Genomic DNA, 27,354 nt, shown 5'->3' on the forward strand with positions numbered 1-27,354 from the left:
TTTTCCCTTGTGGAGGTGTGCATCTTTTAAATAGACAATCTTTGATATCTGGAATCTCAGGCCTTTGTTGTTGCCCTCCAGCCAATCACCGTTCGATCCCAGAAAGAAACACCCACAAATGTTGTGAGCGATCCAATCAGATAGCACCTCCAGCAGTACGCCATTTTGTTAGTTTATATGAGCGGTGGATGGAGCATCCCGCTGGCCGCTGGCTGGAACCTGTTGCTTCGTAGTTCCGTGTTGTGCAATGGACGGGTGAGTTATTCCATCGTTTCACATTCACACTCCATTAAAACGTAGTTTCTGAGTTTTTTTTACCTACATGTGAGACCTGCAACTTGAATACGCCAGCCGGAGATGTTTGTTCCAGACATCAGATGACTCTGTTGTTGTCAGCCCAGTTGTCGGTGAAGTTGTGTTTGTGTAAGAGCAGGAAGCGAAGCTAGCTGAGTTAGCAATCTGTTAGCCTCAGAACGGGCCATTATCTGTGAGCACAACTCCAATAACACAATCTGGCCGTTATACATTACGTCGCTTACCCGAGAAAACACATCTATTAAGTGTAAAGTAAAACTTTAAAACCCAGCTTAGGGTGTGGTTCATGAATAAGTTGTTAGTAGAGTCGCTAAGCGGCAGATAAACTTCCACTTCAGCTCACAGCTCAGTTCTTCTCACGCCCACCGAGACTCGAAAGTTGAGGGTTTTTTACAAATCAAAGTACAGTGGTGAAGTCTAATCTGCGCCGAATTGAAGACTTATCAGTAACGATCATTTTAATACTTTTGAAATCTTGCTTTGCTTGATTTGGTGCTTGATGTCACGGAAAAGCTTTAAAATGACAATATTTCATACGGAGTTCGGTCTTAGGGGCTGAAGTATAAAACGGAAGTAACAAGATATATTGAAACCACATTTAGCTTTTGATCCAGTTGTTACAGCACAGATTTCTTTTCTTTTTAATAAATATGAAATATTTAATGAGTTGAATCTGTTTCGACTTGATTACGGGCACCAGGTGATACATTTAAACCTGCATTCATGTTGTAACGTGTTTGTACATTCATGATAAAAAAAAAAAAACTAACTAAAAAGCACTAAATGGCACTTTTCCATGTGTGAGGGTTTGTTTTAATATTTAACTTGATTACCAGCAGTTTTTTTTTGTAACTACTTCATACCACTTTTTAATTAAATACAAACATCAGATTAAACTACATTTGGATTAATCACACTTTTAAATATGCAAATTTACAAATGTTTAAATTTAATATTTTAGATAATTTGAAGACAAACTGTAGCTCAGTTTCATCTCCAGAAGCCTGTTGGCAAAGTAAAGAACATCAAAAGCCTCTGGTGATGCTATTGAAGGGGACACTAAAGGTTTATTTTCCATTGATCAGAGTATGTGACAGTTTATTCTTAAGCTTGGTATCAGTTTGTTTAGCTGCCCTGTGAGGTTGTGTCGCTGTGCCGTGTCATTTTCAAGTACAACAGATATCACTGAAGGTGAAGCTGGGAGACTTTTGAGTTCATTCTGTAAATATTTGTGCTTCGTCAGGACTCATGCGTGCCCTGAGGGGGTCTTCCTCCTGCTGGTTTACGATCTGTGTCAGCTTCACCTCGACCAGCCGGTTTGTCGCTCGCTCTAGGCCACACTTTGCTGTGAGAGGGACATTTTGTTCTGCTTCATGGCGTTATTCTCAGATGTAAAGAATTAAAGTACAGGAGTTTGTCTGTTCTCTGGCAGTGCTTTCGTTGGTGCTTTTAATTCCCCTTTAAAAGGTAAAAATAGCCAAATATAAACTTATGTAACACTAAAGTTTGTTTTAATTAAATGGATTGAGGGGCTGAATAAAGGGGCTGAAAACTATTGTGTCCTTTAAATCTGGGACATTACAGATGAACAATCAGTGACTGAATCATGTCTCGTACTTGGACCACATTCTGGGTTTGTTGCTGTCAAACTGGCCAAAAGAAAGACACCGAACAGTTTTTATGTTATTAAACCGTAACTAGGAAACTTGTTGCAACGAGAGACATGTTCTATTGTTGAAATTTCTATTTATTTGAGCATAAGGTTGCTCATGAAAAGCATGTGGGAGTGTAATTAAACTGGTTACTGTGGAAAACGTCTGTCTGTGGCTGAGTTCTGTGTGAATGAATTATTGGTTCATTTAAGGTGGATCTGTGTCTGATTTCCTGTCAGTGGGTGACCAGGTCTGCTGGACAGGCGTCTTGTGTTTTTACTTCCATAACTTGATGGATGCAGTGTAAATTTTCCTTTGTTTTACATGCTGAACCAGTGAAAGGTGTGCAAACAGCTTCCCAGTCTAGGCGTTTGTGTTGGTGTCTTGGCACCTTTACAGGATCTGGAGAGAAAAGAGGAGTTTTGATCCATCTGGAAACTAGAAGTGAGCTGAGCTTCCTGCAGTGTTACATCTCAGTTTACATGCTTTGAGTTTAATTTATTTCCAAGAAACTGTTTAAAAAACAAACTAAGTACCCATGATGCACCTTGTTGAACACCGTCCTGTAAGCTGGGGGTTCTGGGATCAGCGCTCTTGGTTTCGTTGGTCTCAGGTGAACACCGAGCAGATCAGGTGGTTGTTTTATCGAAGGCCAGAGTGTGATAAAATTTGTGTTTTTGTGTCTTTCAAACAGAATTTCTAAACCATTCCGACCTTTTCACGTGTTCTTATTGTAGGTTTAATTTTAAAGACGGATTATTTTTTTCATCCATCAGTCTTCAGTTGATAATAAATTGAGATTTGGTTCAATTTGTGGTAGAAATTTAAATAAAAAGAGAGAAAAGGACTGGAATGGAAAAGACACTGTAGTTAAATATTAAAAAATAATATTTCATATTTTGCCCTTCGTAGTTGTACTGGGAACTGTGGGCTGCCACATTGTGGTGGCCAGGGAGCAGATGGGCTTAAGGGCCTTCCTCCAGGCCCAGGGCCACCTCTTTAACCACTGGAAGGAAAGAAAAAAAAGAAAAGTAAATTTAATATTAATAGATTATTATTTCATGTAAATAAAATGAATTTTAAATAAAAATTTAAGGCAGGTTGTTGTAAGTTTGGGGTTAAAACCTTCTGTTTGTGGAATATTTCCGTCTTTTCCCACTGATTGTTTTATTAAGTTGTGGGTAGTTTTTAAAAACTGTGGAAATGTTTGCAACCGTTTCCCAAAGCTCAGCGATAAGCCTCAGTTAAAAAGTCCAGAAAACAGCTGAAATCAGACGAGGTTTGGTCTGGAGGTATGTTCATGTTTTGACTGTTTTTTTGTTTTTTTGTTTGTTTTTTTTTTAAGGTCCAGAGCTCTGTTTATAGATGTCAGTCCACACTGGCAGATATGTAAAACTCGCCCATGAAAAAGCTCGATGCAGTCAGTCTTTACTGTTCCATGGGTGGAGCATATTTATAATTTCCACTCCTCTTATAGATAGAAGATATAAAGATCTTGTGTTTGTCACATATACACATTTCTTTACTCTTGTCCTGGATCATAGCAGAATGATGGTTTGTCTGTCTGTTAGCAACATAACTCAAAGTTATGGACAGATTTAAAATAAATTTTCAGGAAATCTCAGAAATGGAATAAGGAACATGTGATTAGATTTTGTAATTATTATAATTATAATTGTAGGTCCGGATCACCACCTGGATCCAGGAATTTTTAAAAGGATTCTTTACTATGGGGAGAAAGGGTTCATTTAGCCTTCACAGCTTCTGAAATAATGCCCACAATTATAAGGATAAACAGAAGAGAAAAACCTTAAAGTAACAGAACCCAAACAGAAAAAAACAACCACCTGCAACGTCTTCAAGAAAACAAAGCTGACAATCATCAGGAGCACCTGCAAAACGACAGACAAGCTGGACCAAAAACATCACGAATCACAACAACACAAAGAAAAGCATGAACATAACTGTAGTTGTTGGTGATTAAACCCACAGGACAAAGCAGCGACTGGATCAGCATGCAGGTTAATAAACGCATCAGGCATGAAGATGCAAATGAGATCAGGCCACTGCACAGATCATCATCATAAAAATAATCCCACATCCACCTAAAATTAGTTTCATGAATAATATCACATTTTTTATTTTCTTTTACTATTATTATTATTATTATTATTATTATTATTATTATTATCAGCTGGTATTTAAAGTGTTAAAATCCTTAATCTTTACATTTTTGCAGATTTGATAACACTGAAGTTGTTTATTGCAGAAAAGCAGAATAAATATAATCTGAGTGTTTAAAGTTACCGTCATGTTAAAATAATGGAAGCCCTACATTAACTCTGCGTCACTCTTCTGTTACACGAAGCCTCAGCAGTTCGATGCAGCAGCTACTTCCCGTATTGATTCAGTTATTGAACATAAACATGATGAATTTATCTGTTTTGAGGGAAGCAAACATGCGGGAACCTGCAGGAAGTGCTGCAGGTCTAAGTGAGCTTGTTAGCTGCAGCGCTGCTTTGTTTGAAGCCCTTTAATCATCTGTTGATCTGTCTGCTGGGTTTCTCTCGGCTTCTCCCTCCATCTCCTCACAGCATCTCCTAAACCTTTTTATTTTCGCCTTTTTTTCTGTTTGGCTGTTGTTTTTGAGTTTTTCTCCCTGCTGCTTCTAACACGCTTTCTTTTCTTCACAGCAGTGTCCACCACGATATAACAGTTGGTACAAAGGTAGGCATCTCCGCTTCTTCCTCCTCCTCTTCCTCCTCCCTTTCCTCCCTCCGACTGGTTTGTTTGCTTTGTTTGCTGCTGTGACCATCACTGAGTGTCTGTCTGGGTGGAGATGCTGCCATCTGGGAACAATCCGGAGCTTTTCTGTGTAATTACTGCTCTGTTTGTCTCTGCTGAAGGCCCGAACTCCAGAATTTATTTGCCTTTAAATCACATTCCACAACAAGTCTGAGGATAATCAGATTACTCAACATGTTTAACTGTTACAAGTCCACTAGATCTGCGGCGCCCCTGCATGCTATCTCTTATATCATCAGCAATCACATCATAAGAGTGGTTGGTTACTCATTTGACACCTCCAGATGCTCATACCAGCAGCGTACCATCACGGCCTGATCAGGTCATTAAACTGTGTCCATAGTTTAATTATCTGCTATAAAAGCAGATGTATGAGCATCACTGAGCTTCTAATACGTGATGACGACATTCTGCATCGTCTGAATCAGCTGTTGAACTTGTTTATTTCAGGTTACTGACAAACTGCTTTAAAAGGTAGAAGCAGCTAAAACTGTTCTGATTAGACGAGAAGCTTTATCTCTGTTTCATTATGAACACGTCTGACGTCCCAGCAGTTCTGCTCGCATTCCTCAGCTCTCCTCGCGGTAATCACGTTCGGTATGCGACAGAATGATGAGCACCGTGGCCGCTGCTTTCAGGACAAAAACTAGAACCTGAGCCAAAACCACATGAAGGCAGAAAGAGGCTGTGATCAGAGAGCAGGAAGTGACGGGAGGCGGAGGGATGAAGGGGTGCTGGTGTCCTCTGATGATCACAGCTCTCGTGTTTCGTTCTCTGGCCTCAGGCGAGTCATTTGAAACCACCCTGACCAGGTCCGGTTAAAGAGGACGTTAAACCCCAGAAATGGTTTAAATGAAATTCATTTAAGTTAAACAAGGTTTGAAAATACCCAGAATTCCTCTCTGGTTCATAAAGATAATCAGTTTTTCTGGTTGTCTTGGTCATTTCTGACAAAAAAGTGACAGAATTAATTCAAGTTTTTGGTTCGGCAAGACAGGGGAATCCCTTCTTCCTTCCCCCCCCATTCAGGTCTGGGCCAGTCCCTCGTGCCCCGTTTACAGTTGGTCCAAAATGCAGCTGCCTGCATGTTAACTGGCACTCGGAAGAGAAACCACATCACACCAATTTTAGCTTCTTTGCACTGACTACCTGTTAACTTAAGAGTTGAGTTTAAGATTCTGTAGTTTGTGTCTTTAACGGGCTGGCCGCTTGTTATCATGCCGATCTTTTAACCCACATGCTCCCTCTAGACTGCTGAGTCACCTCTTGTAGTCCCGAGGTCCAGGCTGGAAGTAAGAGGGGACAGGGCTTTTTCTGTTGTCACGAGAAGCCTCATTTATATTAAGAGCTCACCAACTGTGGATGTTTTAAAATCTTGTTTAAAGACTCATTTTTATTCTCTTGCTTGTTCTTCTCGAACAGGCAGAACTTCAGTCGGCTTTTGTTGGATTGTGGTCACTCCAAAACCTTATCCTTTTCTCAGCAACCAGATGCATCTTGTTGTCAGAATTTACTGATTGGTTGACGTGTTGTATTTTTCCACCAATAGAAAAGGGGTAGTTTTTTTTTTTCTTTTTTTAAATAGGCTTTTTGTTTTATTGCTTGAGAGACTTTCCTTACAATTGGCCATTTTGACCTTTTCTTCCTGCACCAAATGTGACAGTAATATACACGAAAAAGTATACATACATTTTTTTTTTTTCTTATCTTAACTGGTTTTACTGGTCCATCAACACAATTTAAAAACTGGTATATAGATTAAAGTTCACACTGTCTTTGTCTTAAATCAGTTGTGCGATTTGGAAGCACCGGCTTTCAAATGTGCTCTCACACGCGAACATAGCCTTTCGGGTTAAAGTTATTCTGGTTACCGCACAAATTCAGCAAGAAGCTCCAGAAATCTGGAAACATTGGAAACATCCAGAAATCTGGAAACACAAACTGGCCACTCACAATGAAGTACTTCCACGTAACCGTGCTATGTAGCATGTGGGGGAAAAAATTAAAACAGATTTCATAAGGCCCTATGAAAGACCAAAGTTCTTTCCAATCTGTCAATGAGAAATATTTCACTCATTTTACCGGTTCTTGCTTGGAAACAATAAACCGGTGGTGGACGCTCCTTTTTATGCCCAATCCTGACACCCTCACCTGCCACTAGTTAAACTTCTGACTGGAAAATCTTCCAGAACCATGTTACTGGATATTCTATAAATGTTTGTCTACTTTTATTACAACTATTTGTGTTGCTGCATCAAATCTGAAGTATTTTCATATTTTCTAAAATGCTCAGTGAAGACAGTGAAAATAATTTCTTTGGACTTTTTGGCTGAACAAAGTTTAATCAGGCTAATGAACAAATTACAGATTTAAGTAAGATACTTTCTGGAAACAAGGTTTGTAGCTTATTGACAGACTAAACAACTTTCAGCTTAATTTTCTTCCTCTACACATGCATGGTCACATTACTCCTCACATAGAATTCAGTCTGAATGGATTGTGGGTGGTTAGATAAAAGCTGACGTCTTCATGGTTCTGTCTTCATGCATGACAGAACGGGCTTTGCTTCAGTTTGTGTTTGAAGCCAGAAGCTGCAGCAGATCCTCGGTAACTCGGTGTGGATGAGCAGAGTTGTGGTTTAGTTTTTGACACACTGTTAGCAGAGTCAGTCTGTCTTTCCAAACTGGACGCTGCTGGTCTTTTGTCTTCGAGCACAGCCTGAGGGAGGAGTCCGGCCATCGGTCAGCAGCTGTCAGACAGCAGACAGAGATGGAGATAGGGAGGGTCAGAGTGGAGCAGCGCTCAGGTTTCTGCTGTTTTTATTATTCATGTGAGGATCAGTAAGAAGATCTGAGCTGCTTTGTGCAGATCTGCTCAGGTTCCTCTGGGTGAAGATGCAGTGGCAGCAGCTAAACATGCTTACAGCAAATCTATGGAAATTCATCATGAATAAATATGAGCTGTTTCTCTGCAGCGCCCCCTCCTGGATGGCTGCTGCACCTACCGTCTGTTTACACATGAAGGAGGGTGCTCATCAACCAAAACTAATCCTGGCTGGAAATGCAGTTAATCAGAAGCTGTTTAAAGAGACATTCCTTTAAAATTTAAGGAAAAATATTGATAACCATCTAGTTTTTAAAATGTTTGCAGCATTTTTATTTATATTTTCTGTCCTTTTTCCATCGTGGTCAATGAGCCTGCCTGTATACATGCAGACCAGAAATCTGATCATTACCAGATTTCTGTTATCAGATATTCAAGTGGTCATGAAGACAGAATAATCTGATTGTGCAGCTTATTAGCAGCTAACGCTAAGACCACGGGCAACGCCATGTTCGACAAAGAACGAATATTTTTAAAATATCTGGAGGTTATTTCACTACATACGTACTCACAAAGAAGTCTGATAATGGACTGGACAACGTAGACAAAGATTATATGGTATTTCAGAAGTGCATGTAGACAAGTCAGATCAGATTATTACAGTAATCTGATTACTCTCAGATATCTGATTTTGATGGTCATGAAAACAGGCTCAGTGTTATAAAATTTGTGATCTGAGAAAGAAAAACTGGTGTTACATAAATACCTGTAGATGAATCAATAAAGGGAAATGAGATAGATTTAGAGTAAAAAAATTAGTGGGGAGACTCGGCCCTAATAACTACAGAATGAATGTCACAAACGTCCTCCATAGTTGAAGCCGTTGGTCTGATCACCCGAGAAGCTGTTAAGGCTTAATCAGATGGTATCCGGGGAGTTTGGAGGCTCCATTTGGATGGCGCGATGGGCAGGGCCAACACGATGGGATCAGGCCAAAGCAATATCCATGTAAATATCATGATGCAGGTTTAAACCCCATTTTCCAGGAGTGTTTTATCCAGTCTAACCATCACAATCAGTTCAGTTTCTTACAGTTGCCATGGTGATGTACCCCTGTCAGACGTCAACCAGCTTCTCTAGAACCAAAGTCCAGAGTTGAGCCTGAAGTTATTTTTCATTAAGAATGATTGTTCATTTAGCGTTTATGAAGAGGATCAGGTTTAAATCCTCCAGCAGGAGATGGAGAGTCTGGATGAGTCGGCCTCTGGTTGTCGCCGTCTATCGTCTGAATGAGACTCAGCCTGTTTGTCTGCATCTGGTTTTCAATCAGCTCCACAGCTCAGGAATTCAACCCGGGTGCCTACTGAGGGTGACGGAGGGGGGTTTCAGGTCGCAGCTGATGTCCAGTGGGACACAGTTTGTCCCACAGGACATTTGTGCTGTGGTTTAAGCGTTATTTGTTTTTAAAATAGTTTGGGAACATATTTGGGATGGTGTTCATGCTGTTAGGTGGACGCAGAGAGCAGATTAGGTTTCAGATGATTGATGCCTCTGCATGCCAACAATTAGCCTAAAGCTGGGTTGCAGGTTTAAGAACAGACCAGCATCTAGCTTTGTTCCTGTGAAGCGTACCACTGACTCTAAAAACCACCTAATGACTTTCATAACTGTGAAGCTGGTATCGGTCACCACTGTCAGGCCTGTTAAGTCATCAGATTCAGATGGTGGGAACTCCTCCTGGCTCCCAGAGGGATAAACATACTTGTTGTAGGATACATGGTAAACACTGTAAAAAGCAGAGTTTTTACATATCAGGACTAGGGGTGTCACAATTATAGAAATAATAAAGATTTTAGGATTATTTTATTAACATGTTTATTTAAACTTTGCTTTGTTAAATCATATAAAGTAAATGCCATGCGAACAGTTTTCTAGCCAAGGCTAACTTACAATCCCTGGTTAGACTTTAAGAATGAAAAACAGAAACAGTATTGAATTAAAAATAACATAACCATTTTAAATAAACATAAATAAGGTCATTGTTTAGTTATTAATATTCTATTCTGTCAGTTTGATTATTCAGCTTTAATTTCCCAACTCACGGATGTTATTTACACCACAATGCTGAGACAGTAAAATGCAAAAGTTTGTGTTGTGTTCCGGCCTCTTGTTTCCATGGTAACAGAGGTTTGAGTGAATAAAACCGCAAAGCTTTGACAGTGGCCTCCAGGGTGAAATTTTCTGACAACGCAAGGCGAGTCCTGTCAGAATAATAATAATAATAATAATAATAATAATAATAATGGATTAGATTTATATAGCACTTTTCAAGGCACCCAAAGCACTTTACCTAGTATCCACTTTTCATTCGCTCCTGGAAGTGGGATCTTTTAGCAACTATGACGTCTTTCATGTCATCTCTCACGGTTAACCCACGAAAAGCACAACAACAAAGGCAGACCTCTGTGTCATGTTTGGTCTGCTACATGTTTTAAATTTATTTGATGTGCTGAAGCAAAACCTGTTTGTGGTAGAGCATGGGTGCCCAAGTCCGGTCCTCGAGATGCGTCCGTTCTCCAACACACCTGAATCAAATGACTGAATTCACTACCTGCATGTGGTTCAGCTCTGCAGAGGCCTGGTAATGAGCCATTAATTTGATTCAGGTAGCCTCTGCGTCTTCGCTGAGGCTACATGCAGAGGATAGCTAGCGGCTGACAGTAAGGCTTCTGCTGTTGTGTTGTGTTTGCGGTCTTATGAGGATGCTGAACACACCTGGGTGTTTCGTTGCCAAGCTTCACTGCGTGCTAGAAGCCTGGCATGTGCACGACATCGTTTCTGTCCTTCCTTGCGTTTTCTCCTGCATGGGCACAGTTTTCTTTCCACTGTTGTGTGAATACAAAGGAAAAAAAAATGTTTTGCGTGGAAACATGGCCACATAAACAGGACCTGACTTTGTCTTTGTTCCGTGTGGAAGCTGCTCTGATCTGCTGGCACGGTTCAGACATAATCTCTACGGAAAGTGTCCATACTGACGGATTTTCATGGTTAACTAGCATAGCAGAGGCATAGCATGGGTAAACTGGTAGAAACTTGAACTGGGTGATTTCACAAACTAAGACTTGCAGCTTAATTCTTCATCATCATCGTCACAAGTTTTCTTGTTTTCTCTCTTCTGTTTAACACCATTTTTCTTATATGCAAAACTAAACTAAACAATAATTATTTGATTCCTTGGTGAATACTTAAAACGTCCTACAAGGAAATTAACACTCTTCAATTTTTATGCTTGTTTATTGATCATGAAAATTGGCAGAATGTCAGAAAAGCATAAAAACTCAATATAAAAGTTATAAAAATGAGCATTTTACTGAGTGAAATAAGTATTTGATCAGCAAGCAAAACAAAAATTTGTATTTGGTGGAGAAATCCGTGTTTTAAAAGCACGGCATTGAGACGTTTCTTGCACACAGCGAGGAGGGACGTTGGCCCACTCCTCTTTACAGAAACTCCTGCCTCCCTCCATACGTTCTTTACCAGGGTGAAGCCTGGAGACCAGCTAGACCCGTACCCGCTGCAGAAAAACAGACCCTAAATGTAATAATTGGCAATAGGGCTTCACGATACATCACAAATGTCCATTCACTGCAGTATTCTTCAGCTTCAAACTTTTGCAAAGGCTGTTAATTTTCTGTTTTACCTCTAGTCTTTAGGCTGGAGGAGACCACTGTACACGATCTGTTTGTGTTACTGATGCAATGATTTTTTTAAAAAAAGTAACTTAATTCTAGTGTTCGCTAAAGCAACTTCACTTACAATATTATAGAAAAAGCTTTACAGTGGAACTGTCATGCATGGACATCTGCATGAGAAAATATCAAAACGACATCAGATTTTATATTTATCACAACTTTCACCAGCGTTATTGCACGTTTTCCTGATATCGTGCAGCCCTATTTTGCATCAGCTCGACCCACCATGGAGGACTTTTTGTGGATGAAAAAATCTGAGTATGACCCAAAGAACACCATCCTCACAGTTAAAGATGGAGGTGGAAACATGCAAAGGGCGCAGACTAACCCTGGATGGGTCTTCCAGCATGACAATGACCCAAAACATGCTGCCAGGGCTCACAAAGCAGCAAATATAAAAATACAGCAGGGGCTCCAAAGACTTTCCTCCACTGTACATTTAAAGGTTTATGCACCATGTTCGTAGCAGAGACACTAATATGTTTTATTCTTTTCCAGAGAGGATCTGACGAGCTTTTCTCCAGCGTCTCCAACGGCCCGTATATCATGAGCACCACAGGTCAGACAAACGCCAGTATAGGTTAGTTTCTCAGACTTGTGTGTGTATGTGTGTGTGTAACAGGTTTACAGATTTCTAAAATTGAAGGAGAGGAGTTTAATTGTTATAAGAAATACCCAGACCTCTACAAGCCACCTCTGGGAGTGTTTCCAATGTTCTTGGGGACTATCAGAGCCTCCATTGTGGATGCGGTGGTGCCTGTCAGGGTGGCTGCTGGTGGGCACCAGTGCTGTGGAAAGCCATCAAGCTAAAGAAGGAGACCTCTTAGACTTGGTTGTCCCGGGGGGCACCTGAAGCAGTTGGCAGGTGCAGAATGGTTAAAAAGGCTGCAGCATCGGTGGCTGAAGCTGACTTTTGGTTGGCCTGAAAGAAGTTCTAGCAAACTGTTTGAGGGTTTAGGAGCAACAAACAAGGCCCATCCCAGGTAGAGCTGCAACTAATGACTATTCTGATGGTCGATAAGTCACCGACTATTAAAACGACTAGTCGACCAATCGGATTATGTAATATTTAATTATTAAATGGCTTCACTTTCAGCTGTGAAATCTTGCATGAGGTTGTTAAGTAAGTCCAACGTTCCTCGTCTTTGAATGTTCGAGCATTGCAGATGTACTTCCGTGGTACACAAGGTCCGCTTTACAAACGTCATGTATTTCATTTATTTTGTAAGTTTAACGTGAAGTTATCCCAGACTTTTGACGTTCTCTGCCGCCGTTTTGTTCCCTAGTCCGCCGCCATATTTTTCCCCAGGCGGATTTAATTGCGCATGTGCAACTCTCAGCAGAGATAAAAAAAAGAAGACGATGTCTCACTCTGTAGTTTTTTCCCCCCTCTTTGCACATGTGCATTGTGCAACGCGCAGCAGAGACATGATTAGAAGATGATGTGTCACTTTGTAGTTTTTTTTTTTTTTGTTTTGTTTTTTGGATTTTTTTTTTTTGCCGACAATAGTCGACTAATTGTTGCAGCCCTAATCCCAGGTAGTTTTTGGGCTTTTTATAGAACTGTTGACCTGAACTGGGAATATCACTGAGCAGTGGAAGGAACATTAATGGATGTGGTTGCCTTATCTTTTTTTTTTTCTTCTTTTTTGTAATAGAAAACATTTGCGATGGAACACATTGGCATCGTCATTCGGCCAATCACAATCACAATGGCTAACATTATTTAGAGGTTTCTATCGATGTCCCACTGGGAGGAGACCCGGTTTGGACACCAGAGAGCAGACTCCGGCTGTCTAACATCCTTTTTTTCGTTGTGAGCTGTAGTTTCAGCTCATCCAACTTGTTGGCAAAGGAGGAAAATACTAGCAACTGATGTTGTGTGTGTAGCCCTGTAGCCCCGCCTTCTGCTTTCTCTTACTTTGTGGTTCGCCATTCCAGTGGGCTGGAAGCGGCGATGGCAGAGAGCCCAGGGTCTCGGCCATATCTGCTGAACTGTGAGTGGAGGAACTCTGGTATAACATAGTCCTCCCTCCATAATCCTGTCTTTAGGGAGAATTTATCAGCTGCCTCTAGAAATGTGTGCTAAACATGCATATGAAACACTGATCAGTGGGTGAATGCAGATGTTCAATAACTGGTAGGGTTGAAAAGCCTGATTAGTCACTTTTACAACCAGCTATAACTCATACGGACGGTGCTTCTGTGGAATGAGCATCACAGCTAATCATGTGGGTAGTGCCCCCCAAAAATGTGCCAGAATCCCTGCAATATTTCCTGTTAGTATTCACTCTTGTTTTGAGTCCTGCCGGGTGTCTTCAGTCACTGATGCTTGACTGGCACTTCATTGACATACATATTATAATGAGATTCTGCAGCCAATGGTGATCCAATAGCGGCAGAATCTGGGGCTCCATCCTCCAGGAGGACATGGTCATCTGACGACATGCAGGATGTGGGAGCATAGAGGGTAGATGTAAGTGATGCAGGTGAACTCCCCCCTTGTGTCCTGGATAGTTGACTGCCTGCCTGGCAGACCACAGTATGTTCCCCTACAGCGCTGTGATCAGCAACACTGGAGCGCAGCAGGAAATGATCCTCTCTCCTTCCTCCTCTTCGCTTTCTCCACCTCAGACCTGCCATTTTCACCAGTTTCCTGGCAACTCTGCAGTGGTTGGTGCATCACTGAGGATGATGAGGAGGTGGGCAGCTTTGTCATGTGGTGTGAGCAGAACCATCTGCAGCTCAGTGTGGGAAAAACCAAAGAACTGGTTGTGGACATGAGGAGGTCAAAGCCACCAGTACCCGCTTCCATCAGTGGAGGGAATGTGGACACTGGAGGACTACAAATACCCCAGACTGGTCACTGAGAGTAAACTGGACTAAACACGGATGCGTCTTCAGGATGGACCAGAACTGTCTCTATTCTCTGAGCTGGCTTAGGTCCTTCATCATCTGCTGGACGATGTTCGGGATATTTTCTGAGTCTCTGGTGACCAGTGCTGTTCTGGGCAGCAGGCTGGAGGTGGTGGACGCCAACATGTGGTGAACTCATCCATGAAGCCAGTCATGCTGTTAGTGGAGCTGGATTCTCTGAGGGTGTCAGAGAGGAGGATGCTGTCCACATTGAGGACTGTGCTGGACAGTCCTCTCCATAACATGCTGGACAACTTCAGGAGGACTGATTCTACCTCGCTGCCACACAGAAAGCTGCAGGAAATCCTTCCTCCCTGTGGACATCAAACTCCACATCTCTGCACTGCAGAGTAACTCTGCAACACAGCATCTCTGGAAATGTTTATCCGTTTGTTAATGTCTCTTTGTTATTTATATTCTGTCTTCATTTTTATTTAACTCAGCACCCTACACTGCCTGTCAATGCAGTGCTGCTGATTGCATCAGCAATTTGCTTCTGGGAATAATGAAGTATTTTTAAATCTGATTCTGGATGAGCTGCCTTCAGTCCAGACCTCAACCCAATCGAACACTTGTGGGATCAGCTTGCTGCAAATGCTAGAATGACCATCATAACCATGCTAGTTAACCTTCAACAAGTCCTGAATGAGGAGTGGGATGCCATCCCACAGCTAGGTGTGACCAGCATGAGGAGCAGCTAGCAAGCTGTTGTGGCTGTGTACAGATCTTCATAACTGTTGAGGTCTTTGACAGTGGGAAAGTTCAATCATTTAATCCACTAAGAAAGAATATAGCAGGGATTTTCTGTACATTTTTGGGTGGGTGTACCCTCACAATTAAGCTGTGTTGCTCATTCCACAGATGCCCTGAGTTGTAACCTTGCTTTAAAGGTGACTAAGACTTTCCAGCGGAGAAATAATCAACCAAACACTCATTTCCTTACTTTTTGAGCTAAGTTTATGTATACTTTATTTGGTTTTCTATGTATGCACAGTTACATATGGTACTGCACACCTCTGTGGATGTATGGTTTTGTAAGTTTGTGCTGCTGTCACATAAAACAGATATGAAATTATGAAATTGCTCAAATACATATTTTTTCTTACCTGTAATGGCTACAAACTTCTCTCCATTATTTCCAACATTCCCTTAATATTTACTACACATTAATGTTGGGTGTAACAACATTGAAGCTCTCATAAATTTAACATCAGTTTGAGAAACTAGGAAAAGCTATTTTACAAACTAATAAGTGGTTTCTTTTTTTTCTTTTTCAAAAGACGTAATGGTCCTAGCATAGATCTGTGTGGTACGCCTCATTACTGAATATCAGGGCCGTATTACTTGAATCTCACTATGTTGGTGGTTTGTGTCATAAACACTTGACAGTTGTAACATCTGGAGCTGTTTTAAACCCCGTCCTTCTTTTCTTCTGTAGCCAATGGCAATGATAGCAAGAAGTTCAAAGGTGACATAAGAGGTCCCAGCTTGCCATCCAGGGTCATCCACATCCGCAAGCTTCCCAGCGACATCACAGAGACCGAGGTCATCAGCCTTGGCCTGCCCTTTGGAGACGTCACCAACCTACTGATGCTTAAAGCCAAGAACCAGGTACCAAGTCAAGTTCTAGAACAATTTATTTTTTTTTTTTTAATATTTACTTTTTATTGAAGAAATGCAATCTACAATTTGAAAACAGATCCACTTCTCTCACAGTTTTTTTTTTTTTTTAAATATATAAAAAAAAGAAAAACAAGTAAATAAAAGTTTACAAACAGGAACAATTGGCATGAGGAGGCACTATTCTAATTCACATCATATCGTTGTTAGTATTCTCTCTATGGCAACGTCACAACTTTATATAAAGTCTGATCTTGTTGGTTTGACATATTCTGTCCATTTTGACCAGGTTTTATAGAATGAGTCCATCAGTAGTTTCAACCGAGATGACACTTTCTCCATTTTAAAAATTTCTTGAGTAATGTTTATCCAGTCTTCACTTGTTGGTTGTTCAGGTTTGAGCCACTTTCGGGTGATGGCCTTTTTGCTTGCTGCTAGTAGTATGTAGAGCAGTTTTTTGTCACTGCTGTTGAGTCCATCTATATTACAGAGGTATAACGTCTCAAAAGAAAAGGGGAAGACAATAGAAAATACATTCTGTACATGCTGATGAATCTCCAACCAGTATTTTTGAACAGTGGAGCAGCTCCAGAAAACATGAAAATGATTTGCCCTCTCAGAACCACACCTCCAACAGGTATCTCCCAATCCCCGGTATTTCTTTTGGGCTGGTGTGATAAAAAATCTAATGATATTTTTCCAGCAGAATTCACGCCAAGTATTTGACCCAGTGGACATCCATTGAATTTTACAAATGTATTCCCAGTCATCTCCAGTTATTGTGAAATTTCCTTCTCTCTCCCATTTTTCTTTCACATAATATGTGTTGTCCTGTTTATTTTGCAACATGTTGTTATATAATTTAGAAACAATTTTTGAAGGGGACATCAATTTTGTTAATAAAATAAATGTTGGTATTAGTCCTTGGTTGGATGGGAGTATCTTAATGTTGTGATTAAAGTAGTGTCTAATCTGCAGGTATCTAAAGAAATCATGAGAGTCTAGGTCGTGTTTATGTTTAAGAGCTTCAAATGTTTGGAAAGCACCCTTGTGGACAAATGAATTATAGTCAAACAATCCCTTAGAGATCCATGCTTTGAAGCGGTGATCATGTCTGTTAGGGGTGAAATCTGAGTCATATGCACACCAACGGAGGACTTTAGATTCCATCTCTAAGTTCAATAGTTTGGTTACTTCCTGCCAAGCCATTAAAGTTGTGTGGGTTATGGATTCAGTTGGAAAGTTGACCTCAGATTGCAATTTGGCATCCGCCATCAGGGCAGCAAGTGGTGTATCTTTAAATAGTTCCCCTTCAATATCCTTCCATCCAGCCTTGTAGACTGGGGAGCACATACAGACCAGTGGCCTCAGTTGGGCAGCATAGTAATATTCTCGTAAGCAGGGGAGGCTTGCACCACCCCGTTCCTTCTTTATTTGTAGGGTTTTGAATTTCACTCTGGGTTTACTATCTTTCCATATAAATCTTGAAAAAGTTTTATTCCATTCTGAGAATTGTTTTTGGGGAATAGGAGATGGCAAACACTGAAATAGGTATAACAGCTGGGGAAGGATGTTCATTCTAATAGACACAACTCGGGAGTGCAGATCTAAGAAGGGCAGGGCCTTCCACCTCTCTATGTCAGATTTGATTTTCAGATTTAATGGTCCATAATTAACATCGTACATCTTTGTAAAGTCTTTATGCAGTAGAACTCCCAAATATTTAATAGAGTCTGCATCCCATTTCCAATTGTAGTGGTCTCTTATATTTGGAGAGGGTTCATAATTTAGAGGTAGTACTTGGGTTTTATTCACATTGATTTTGTAACCTGAAAAAGAACCGTAATCCTCCAGCAGCTGTATAATTTTTGGTAGGGTCTGAGTTGGGTTAGATATGGTTAGTAATAAATCATCAGCAAATAAGGCCAATTTCTGTTCCTTCCCAGCAATAGTTACCCCTGAAATATCTTGTCTCTGCCTGATCCATTGACTTAGTGGTTCAATATATAAAACGAAAAGGAGAGCTGATAAATTGCATCCTTGTCTCACACCTCTTTCTGGGGTGAACGGCCCAGTGAGGTCCCCATTAATCTTAATTCTGGCCACTGGTTTGGTGTATAATCCTGCAATAACCTCTATCATAGAGTCATTGAAGCCAAATTTCTTTAGTACTTTAAATAAGAAAGACCACCTCACAGAGTCAAACGCCTTTTCTGCATCCAAACTCATCATCAAGGTCTCTTGTTTTTCCCGTGTAGCATATTGCATTATATGAAGGACCCTCCTTATACTGTCTTGTGTCTGCCTCTGTTTAATGAATCCGGTCTGGTCATTATGGATCAGTAATGGTAAGATGGCCTCCATTCTTCTTGATATAATAGACGTAAATAATTTGTAATCAATATTCAGGACACTGATTGGGCGATAGTTGTGACATTCCAGTCTGTCCCTACCTTCTTTTGGAATGACAGAAATTATTGCTTCACTCCACGAGGCAGGGACCACTTTTTTTTCCATCACCCAATTAAATGTCTTCAGCAAGGAAGGGGTCAGATAATTCTCCATTGTTTTGTACCACTCTGGGCTAAATCCATCTGTTCCTGCCATCTTTCCTTTCTTCAATCTTTTAATTGCTACATGGATTTCTTCTTTGGTTATTGGTGAAGTGAGCTTATCGTTTTGCTCATCTGTCAATGTCGGTAAATTTAGCTGCAGGAGAAATGCGTCTATGTCTCGGTCGTTGTCTATATAAGTCTGAGAGTAAAGGTTTCGATAATAATTTTGGAAGCACTGTTTAATTTTATCATGCTCATTTTCAACATTATTGTTCAAAGGGTTCTTAATTTTATGAATGGTTCTTTCTGCTTGTTGTTTCCTTAATTTATAGGAAAGTAATTTAAGAGATTTCCCTCCAGAGTCATAATGTAGTTGTTTAGTAAAAATTAGTTTTTTTTGTACATCCAATGTGTTAATGTCATCTATTTCTCTTTTCAGTTGTTTTATTTCAGATTTAGTCTCTTCTTTCATATGTTTGGAATGTTCTCGTTCAAGTTTCAACAATTTTTCCTCTAAATTCACAGTTTTGCGAGCAGCAGCTTTTTTTTGGTGGGAAGAAATACTAATTATTTTACCTCTGATTACAGCCTTAAATGCATCCCAGAGGATTCCTGGGTTAACTTCATCATTATCATTGTGTTCAAAATATTCCCTGATAGCCACTGCTAAGTTTTCTTTCACAGGCGAATAATTTAAGATGTTTGTGTTCAACCTCCAAAGAGTGGATCTCTTATTTTTCATAAGGGAAACTTGCACATAAACAGGGTTATGGTCAGAGATTGTACATGGTCCGATTTCACATTTCTGAATTTTAAACAGGTCATTTTTGAACATAAAAAAATAATCTAAACGGGAGTATACGTTATGAGCATGGGAATAATGGGTGTATTCTCTTTTGGTTGCATTACTATCTCTCCACACATCAAATAGACCTGTTTCCTCCATGAAGTGGGTCATCCTTTTCCCTATATTTCTTAAGTCACCTTTCCCATTAGAAGAATCTACTCTTGCATCTAGTGTAACATTGAAATCCCCACCGCATATTAAGGTTCCTTGACTTTTAGTCGTCATCATTTCTAGTATTTGTTTATAAGTGGACCAGTTGCTGCCAGGAGGAACATAAACATTTAGTATGGTTATAAGAGAACCCTCAAGGTTGCCTGTGATCATTATAAATCGCCCCTCTTTGTCTACACATTTGGATAAATGTTCATAAGTTAGTGATCCAGCTATCAATATTGCCACTCCTCTACGCCTCCCTGAGCTGTGGGATGAATAAAACACATGCTTAAAACCAAGCTTGTTCAACTTTGAGTGCTCTTCATCTGAAAGATGTGTTTCTTGGATCATGGCAATTTGTACTTTATCTCTTTTGAGTTTAGATAGGGTTTTCCATCTTTTAACTGGGTTATGCAAACCGTTAATATTAACTGTTACCAATTTCACTGAATCAACAGACATTTATATAGGACTTTTTGCTGCTTGATTTGTGCCTCACTCTCCACAATGAACACTGAACACAGAACAAATGTAGAACCTAACAGAAAAAAATGACTATATATAAACTTGAAAAATGAGAACTTCCAAGGCTGGGGTCTTTTAGATAGACCCTGCGAAGCCTCCAGGGGCAGCGTCCACATCAGTACAATGAAGGGGGGGGCCCTTAATGGCTAGGGCTTCACTTGGGGGAGAAAAAAAAATCCCTCAGGACCATATTTTACCTGTTTATATTCAGAGAAACGTCTATAGTATAAAACAAGTGAGCCTCTAAAAACAAGTGGAGTAAGACCTTAATTTCCTGTAGCTTCAGCTGCAGTTCTTCTGAATGCACGGAGCTTTTCTTTGTAGCCTGGGTCATTTCCCGGGTTCACCGCGCTGCCGGCACCTCTTCTGGTCACTCTCGTCCAGGTTTGTTGTTTGAGTCGCTCCAGGATCGTTTCGGGGTGTTTGATGATCTTGACGCTGTAGCCTCTTCTAGACATATCTTCAGTCGCTTCGGCCGCGGTGGCGTAAGTTTTGTCCCCATCCGAGTATTTCACTTTAAGCCTCGCCGGGAAGAGTGTTTGAAACGCTATCTGGTTTTCTTTTAAGACTTTGCGCACCTCTGCGTATTCTCTTCGTTTCTTCAGAATAAGGGGAGGGTAGTCATTATCCAACGTTATCTGTTTACCGTTCCAGGTGAACCCCTTCTTCTGCCATGCTTTACGGAGTATCTGTTCCTTAATCTTGAAACTCAGGAACTTCACCACGATAGAGCGGGCCGGGGCTTCTTTCGGGGGTGCGGGGCCAAGGGAGCGATGAGCTCGTTCGATATTGATGCCTTCGCCGTCCAGGTCCAAGCCTTCGCGTAGTAGCGTCTCAACAAAAGCACACATGGATGGAGCTTCTCGTTCGGACAACTCTGGAACGCCGTAAATTCGGATGTTCTCACGCCTAGATCGACTCTCCATATCCATAATCTTCTCATCGAAGGTTGCGTGCAGCTGTACAAGTACGGAAACAGCTTCTTCCGTGTTCTGAATTCTCTCTTCTGCTTTTGTAATCCTCTCCTCCGCTTCTTCTAATCTTTCGTTCACCTTGGCCAACTCTTCTTTGATTCCTCCAAGTTGCTCTTTATTTTCTTGTCGGAATTCTCTTAGTTCTTGTAAAATGACTTCGTAGTCGGCCATGGTCCGATGTTTCGCTTCACTTGTTGCTATTAGCTTGAGTCGGTATTAGTTATAACTGCTAATGCTAACACGCAGTTTCCACTCAAGTCTCTCAGTTAACTCACTTTATGTCCGGTCTCTGGCGTAGATTTCTCTCGTGTATTTAACTTCCCCGTTTCTTGTTTCACGGTTATCACATTATTTACATAGTTTAAACGGGGTAGTCTGTCGATTACGCTGGTCCTTTTGGGAGCTCCCTCACAGTGCAGCCATACACGATGGTGATCCGACCGGAAGTCCCAGAACAATTTATTTTATTGTAGGAAGTGAATACTTCACAAAGTTAAAAAAAAAAAAAGACACAGGAACTTGGATGACCAGTTACAAACCTGCGTTAATCCAGAGGCATAGACCGAACCAGGTGGCACAACCAATCTGTCTCAGTCTCCTCCTGAAAATGCCTCAATCAAAACCCTAAAACTACAGTCCTAACTGATGTCCGAGCTGGCATGGAAGCCATGACAAGCTCAGATATCCTGATTCTTTTAATATCTGTGGCTTCTTCTACTTTTTGTTAGATGACGTTTGTGAGATGTCTGGCTTGGAGGACTAGATTGTAGATCACTTCCCGTGTGAGGTCTCAAACCGATAAACAAATTCATAAGATTAAAAAAATCCTTATGTGTGTACCAGGCTTTAGTCTGAGCAGAACCTGACTGCTTGTGTCCTTCAAACACAGATCAATGCAGATATGCAGTAATTAACTGAATAATAAGTCTCAAGTTCCTCTGTGGTCTTTCCTGGATAAATGGTTGGAATTGCATCAGGATCATTTGCTTCAGGTAATGACCTGTCCTGTGTCACCCTGTGCTCTCTCAGGCCTTCTTAGAGATGAACTCAGAGGAAGCAGCTCAGAACATGGTGGGTTATTACTCCACAATGATGCCTTTCATCAGAAACCATCCGGTCTTTGTTCAGCTCTCCAACCACAAGGAGCTCAAAACTGACAACTCCCCCAACCAGGAGGTAAGACACTCAGACACACACACACCTGTTGTGTATTGTCCTCTGCTTCTGTCACCTGTTCACCCTCCATCCCTCCATCTTGGTCCAGAGAGCGCAGGCAGCTCTCCGCGCCCTCAGCGCCTCTCATGTGGACACGGCGTTGGCGGCTCCGAGCACAGTCCTGAGGGTTGTGGTGGAGAACCTGGTCTACCCCGTCACTTTGGATGCACTCTGCCAGGTAACATCACAACATGGAGCGGTTCATAGATCAATGTTTGAAGATGACGAGGCAGCAGGCATAGGCTCAGTTAAAGTTAGCCTACAGCTAAGCTAATGTATGGAAGCTAATGTCACTTTAGATAATATGTTCATTAACTAAGCTGAGACATGAGTGACAGCTAAACCATACCATAGTTTAACATTACAACATCAAGCGGTTCATATGTCACTGTTTAGAATGATGATGATGATGATGGTGCAGCAGGCAAATGTACAGTTGTAGGCTAATATAAGGCTTTGCTTTAGGCTGAGCTATTTTTTGAAAGCCAATGTATAGATTTGTTAATATAGACATTAGACACATCTAAATCCAACTTTGGCTTAACATCAGGTGGTTCATGGAGAGTTGATGATGAGCGTGAAGCAGCAGACATAAGGTTTTGCTGTGGGTTAAACTAATGTTGGCAGTGTCATGTTTACATTAATTAAATGTTTCCAGCCCAGCTAATGCAGCCACTGTGCCACAGATTATACTGAGTTAGCCTACAGCTAAGTTAATGTGGTGGAGAGCTAACACATTGTATTCTATTAGACAGTGGCAGGTATAGCTTAGCTTACAGCTAAGTTAACATATTGAGCTAATATTGACATTTCTGTCGGGCAGTGGCTACATAAGCTTGATCTACATTTAAGCTAATATCTTACCACTGTTCTAGTCCAGCCTACAACTATGGATAGCTTTGTCTACAGCTAAGCTAATGTAGCTTACCACTGTGTTAGCGTAGCCTACAGCTAGCTAACCTGGTGGTAAGCTAAGTTAATGTGGCCGCTGTGCCACAGAATACACTATGTTGACTTACTACCTTTTCAGCTTATCTGTAGGTAATGCTAATGGGAATTAGAAGGAATTATTGTTTCCTGAGATTATGTGAGACGATGATGCTAAACATGGTGCCCGTTTGTTTCTCAGATCTTCTCAAAGTTTGGCACTGTACTGAGGATCATCGTTTTCACCAAGAACAGTCAGTTCCAGGCTCTGCTGCAGTATCCAGATGGAGCGTCGGCCCAGGCTGCCAAACTGGTGAGCGCCACTTTAAAATCAATACCTCCTAGATTTTCTCTTTTTTTCTGCTACGATGAGCATTAAACCAGAAATGTTTCAGTCTCTGGACGGTCAGAACATCTATAACGGCTGCTGCACTTTGAGGATCAGCTTCTCCAAACTCAGCAGCCTCAATGTCAAATACAACAACGAGAAAAGCCGAGACTTTACAAGACCAGACCTGCCCTCTGGAGACAACCACCCCACTATGGAGCACCCGGCCATGGCTACAGCCTTCAGTAAGACCCAACACACTGACGCAGTCTCAAGAGCTGAAATCTTACAGAAAAGTCAGAGTAGAAACAAAAGTCAGACTACGTCCTTCCTGCTTTCAGAGCAACCACCATCAATAATCTGAACAAAACTGAGGGGAAAAAACACAACAGTCTGGTACTATGTTGCGTTCTCCGAGTTAAAACTCAGGCGTTTGTTCTGTGTAGCTCCAGGTATCATCTCAGCTGCACCTTATGCTGGAGCAACTCACGCATTCCCACCTGCCTTCACCATCCAGCCTGCAGGTGAGGTTTACCTGTAAAGGAGCGTGCTTTTATGATTGATCAGACTAGGATGGCTTCCTCATCAGCATCTGAATGAAGGGTTTCCTGCCATTTTTAGTGTTTTTTACCTGTCTCACCTCTCTCTCAGTGTCCTCCCCCTATCCAGGCCTGACAGTCCCCACTTTGCCTGGAGCTCTGGCCTCGCTGACTCTTCCCGCTGCTGCCAGGCTGGGATTCCCCAGCTTCCCTGCTGGACACTGTGTCCTGCTGGTCAGCAACCTCAACCCAGAAGTGAGTGATCCTCTTTCTGTGTCCCTACAGCCTGATGATCCAGCAGTCTGACTGTCTTCTTGGGATCAAACTCGGACTAATGAGCACCATTCCAACTGCAACGTTGGAATATTCTTCATGCCTTTGTAAAGATTTCACACGGTTTAGTTCTTTAGGCTGTTGGTGGGATTAATGTTGCAAGGGGGTGTCAGGCTGGATGTAAAATATTTCCATCAGGATCTGGAAAGATAAAATTTATCCAGATAAAATCCAGTTGAGAACCTGCCTGGGAGTAAAAACAGGATCTGATCTGGTCATGTTCCTGAGTAGCTGCTAAAGCTATTTTACCTGCAATTTATGTTATGTAAGGAAATTCAAGCTTTATAAAATGCTAAAGGTTCCAGATGCTGGTTTTAGATCAGGTTGTTTTGTAGGTCTGTGTTGCTGCATCTCAGATGGTTTCCATCTCATTTGCACCAAACAGTTCTGACGGGTCTCTGGGGGTTAAAGGGGACTTTGCAGCTCACTGAAGAACAATGCACCTTCAGTTGCTTCTCAGGTTGCATTTGTACCACAGTTTTGATGTGGCGACCAGCTGGGGGTTGGGACAGGAATAAATGTCCAATGTCGGCTCCACTGTTGGTCCATTTCTTTTTATTTAGTCTAAGCTTTAGAAGCCAGCATTAAGGACGACTGTACGTTTCGAAGTGCTTACAAGCTTTTTGTAATGTCTGGTTCTGGTGTTGTTTGTTCATGCAACCAGTTACCACAGAGTTCTGATGGTTCATTTTAGGATGTGAACTAGGAGCTGGAAAAGACTCCATCCACTAGCTGGAATAGGCTTCAGCTCCTTTCTGATCCTGAACTGGAATAAGCTTTTAGAGACTGAATAATTTATTGACTTTGAACATTAGATTTCATAGAGGATGTCGGGGCTTGTTTGTTGTAGCTTGTAGTGGTTAAATAGACTGGAAATTTTGAACAGAGCACCTAGTCAGCTGCCTGCTGTTCCCGTCCGTTCAGGTCACCTTTATTTATTTATTTATTTATTTATTCATTTATTTATTTTATTATTCGTTTCTTAATCATCTGATTCTTTGTTCCCATCTGAAACGGTTCGTCTCTGAATGATAAACAAGCTGAACTTTGACTTCCTGTTGTGTTTTTAATGTCTTCAGATTTAAATTTGTTGTTATGAAACACCCACCACTCACCCATCTTCCCCACACCTGCATTTTCACACAGAACACACGTGCACACACACACACACACTTACACACTTGTACAGTCATGTGTGCAATGATCTCCTCATTTTGACATTATCTGACCCCTCCTCTACAAAGGTAATTAACCTTCTGATTGACCCCTCACCTGTCTTTTTTTCCCTTTTTAATTTGTTGCCATGGAAACGCCTCGGACCCTCCACCTGTCCTGCCCTCCCACCTTTACCTGTCCTGTCCCTCCGCTGCCTTCTCTGCTGTCTTTAAAGAGAGTTACGCCCCACTGCCTCTTTATTCTCTTCGGTATGTTGTCACTAGCTTCTTATTTTGAATTTTCAGTACCACCTGGTTGTTCTGATTTTTATTTTTTTGTTTATTTCTCCTCTTTTTTTCATGAAAAATGAGTGTCTGCTTGTTTTGTCAGATTTTGCGAGTTGATTTGAGTTTATTCACTATATGTGCAGCTTTTCCTCAGAGGTTTCGATGCTCCTCGAAGTTGTAAAGGTTAACGATGATAAACTATTTCTCATGAAAGGTGATGGAGTGTAAAAAAAATGTAAAACGCTGGGGACAGCTAGCTGCAAGGCTTCTTGTAATGTTATTAAAGTCAGACTTCTTATCTTAAAATTATTAATCCTTAACCCATAAAGGCCCGACCCATGAAAAAATGGTAAGAAAAGTCCAATTCCCTTTAACAAAATGTAACAAAACAATGAAAATTTTTTGGGGGGATATCTACTGTTTATTACCATGTGATAGTTTAAAAATATTATAATGTGGTTTTCTGCTTCTGGGTATTTATTAGGGGACAGAAGACGAGTATCAGATTGTGTTCAACAGGATTTTAAGCAAAGTTTAGACCATAAATTGAAGCAAAATGTCTCAGAAACTGTATGTGACACATATGTCGCGTCGAGCTCTTATGGGTTAAAGAAAACAGGCTACTTTTAATATTTACGTATATTCACATATTCAAGTTTATGTTTTCCACTGCTTCCTGATTGGACATTACCAAGGAGCCCGTCCTTCCTTCAAACACAAGCTGGCAGGTCGTTAAGATGCAGTCTTTTTTTTTTTTTTTTTAATCTGGGTGCCCTCTAGTGGTCACAACATGGTATCAGTCAGTGTAAAACCTCATCTGTACGGGAGCTATGCAAAGAATTCGACTAAATTTGCATTGCAACGTAAACGACACCAGACGTCTCTGCAATAACATTAAAAACGGATGATTTGTAAGTAATTCACTAATAAATTAAGCTTGTGGGCTGATGGCCATCAAAACACGGAGGCACGTTTAACACAAAAAAAAAAGACCCTCAGAACTCACAAATGATTATGTAACAAGTTTACCTGCTAAAGTGAATAAAACATGACGTAAACCTGTAACAATTAAGTTAATTCATTTTTAGGGTTTTTATCATAAATATTTTTTTACTTATTTATTTATTCATTTATTTAGCACCAGAAAGCCTCTTAGTGTTTTATACTTGCTTCATGCAGAAAGAAGAAATTAAAAATTCTTTGTATGGTATCTGATGAACCTGTAACGAGTATATTGGGTCACGGACACAGATGTACAGATAAATAATGCTTCTTTGTGTTTGTTTTGTTTTTCTCAAACATTCTTTAACGCTTAAACCTCCGCTAGATATTCGGCGACATCAAGCGGTAGTGTGCAGCTCTGTGGGTAAACTGTGATGGATAGCTACCCTTTAGCTGATCTACGGAAGTTTTCCAGACATTTCTATCCCATCCAGGAGGTTTTCAATCCAGCCACTAAATGTAGTTTTATTCAGAGATCAGGCCTCATCAGTTCTTGGCCTGGAAATGATGATGAAACCACTTTCTGCCTTTCCACCAATCAGAGAGCTTAGATTGACGGTAACGTCCAATCAGGAGCAGCCAAAGATCAACCAGTGAGCAGAAAGTTCTATGTGTGTGTGAAAAGAAGAAA

The 27,354-nt window shown here is 41.0% G+C and overlaps 1 protein-coding gene across 5 annotated transcripts in view; it reads left to right on the plus strand.

Moving 5' to 3' along the window:
- Positions 1-165: 165 nt before the first annotated feature.
- The window catches only part of ptbp1b (polypyrimidine tract binding protein 1b), a 35,247-nt gene continuing 8,058 nt past the window's right edge, over positions 166-27,354 (plus strand). The window contains exons 1-11 of one of the 5 annotated variants that reach the window (XM_042005725.1): positions 189-255; positions 4,661-4,694; positions 11,846-11,906; positions 15,702-15,874; positions 21,967-22,113; positions 22,202-22,330; positions 23,282-23,392; positions 23,475-23,652; positions 23,854-23,931; positions 24,059-24,201; positions 25,670-25,703. In XM_042005725.1, the coding sequence (XP_041861659.1) occupies positions 248-255; positions 4,661-4,694; positions 11,846-11,906; positions 15,702-15,874; positions 21,967-22,113; positions 22,202-22,330; positions 23,282-23,392; positions 23,475-23,652; positions 23,854-23,931; positions 24,059-24,201; positions 25,670-25,703 (1,096 nt within the window). In that variant the 5' untranslated portion in view covers positions 189-247. Of the gene's footprint in view, positions 256-4,660; positions 4,695-11,845; positions 11,928-15,701; positions 15,875-21,966; positions 22,114-22,201; positions 22,331-23,281; positions 23,393-23,474; positions 23,653-23,853; positions 23,932-24,058; positions 24,202-25,669; positions 25,704-27,354 lie in introns of all 5 variants that reach the window. The other 4 variants (XM_042005723.1, XM_042005724.1, XM_042005721.1 and 1 more) reach the window with 4 other exon arrangements.

Source organism: Melanotaenia boesemani, chromosome 14 (genome assembly GCF_017639745.1).
Source record: "Melanotaenia boesemani isolate fMelBoe1 chromosome 14, fMelBoe1.pri, whole genome shotgun sequence".
Classification (NCBI taxonomy): Eukaryota; Metazoa; Chordata; class Actinopteri; order Atheriniformes; family Melanotaeniidae; genus Melanotaenia; species Melanotaenia boesemani.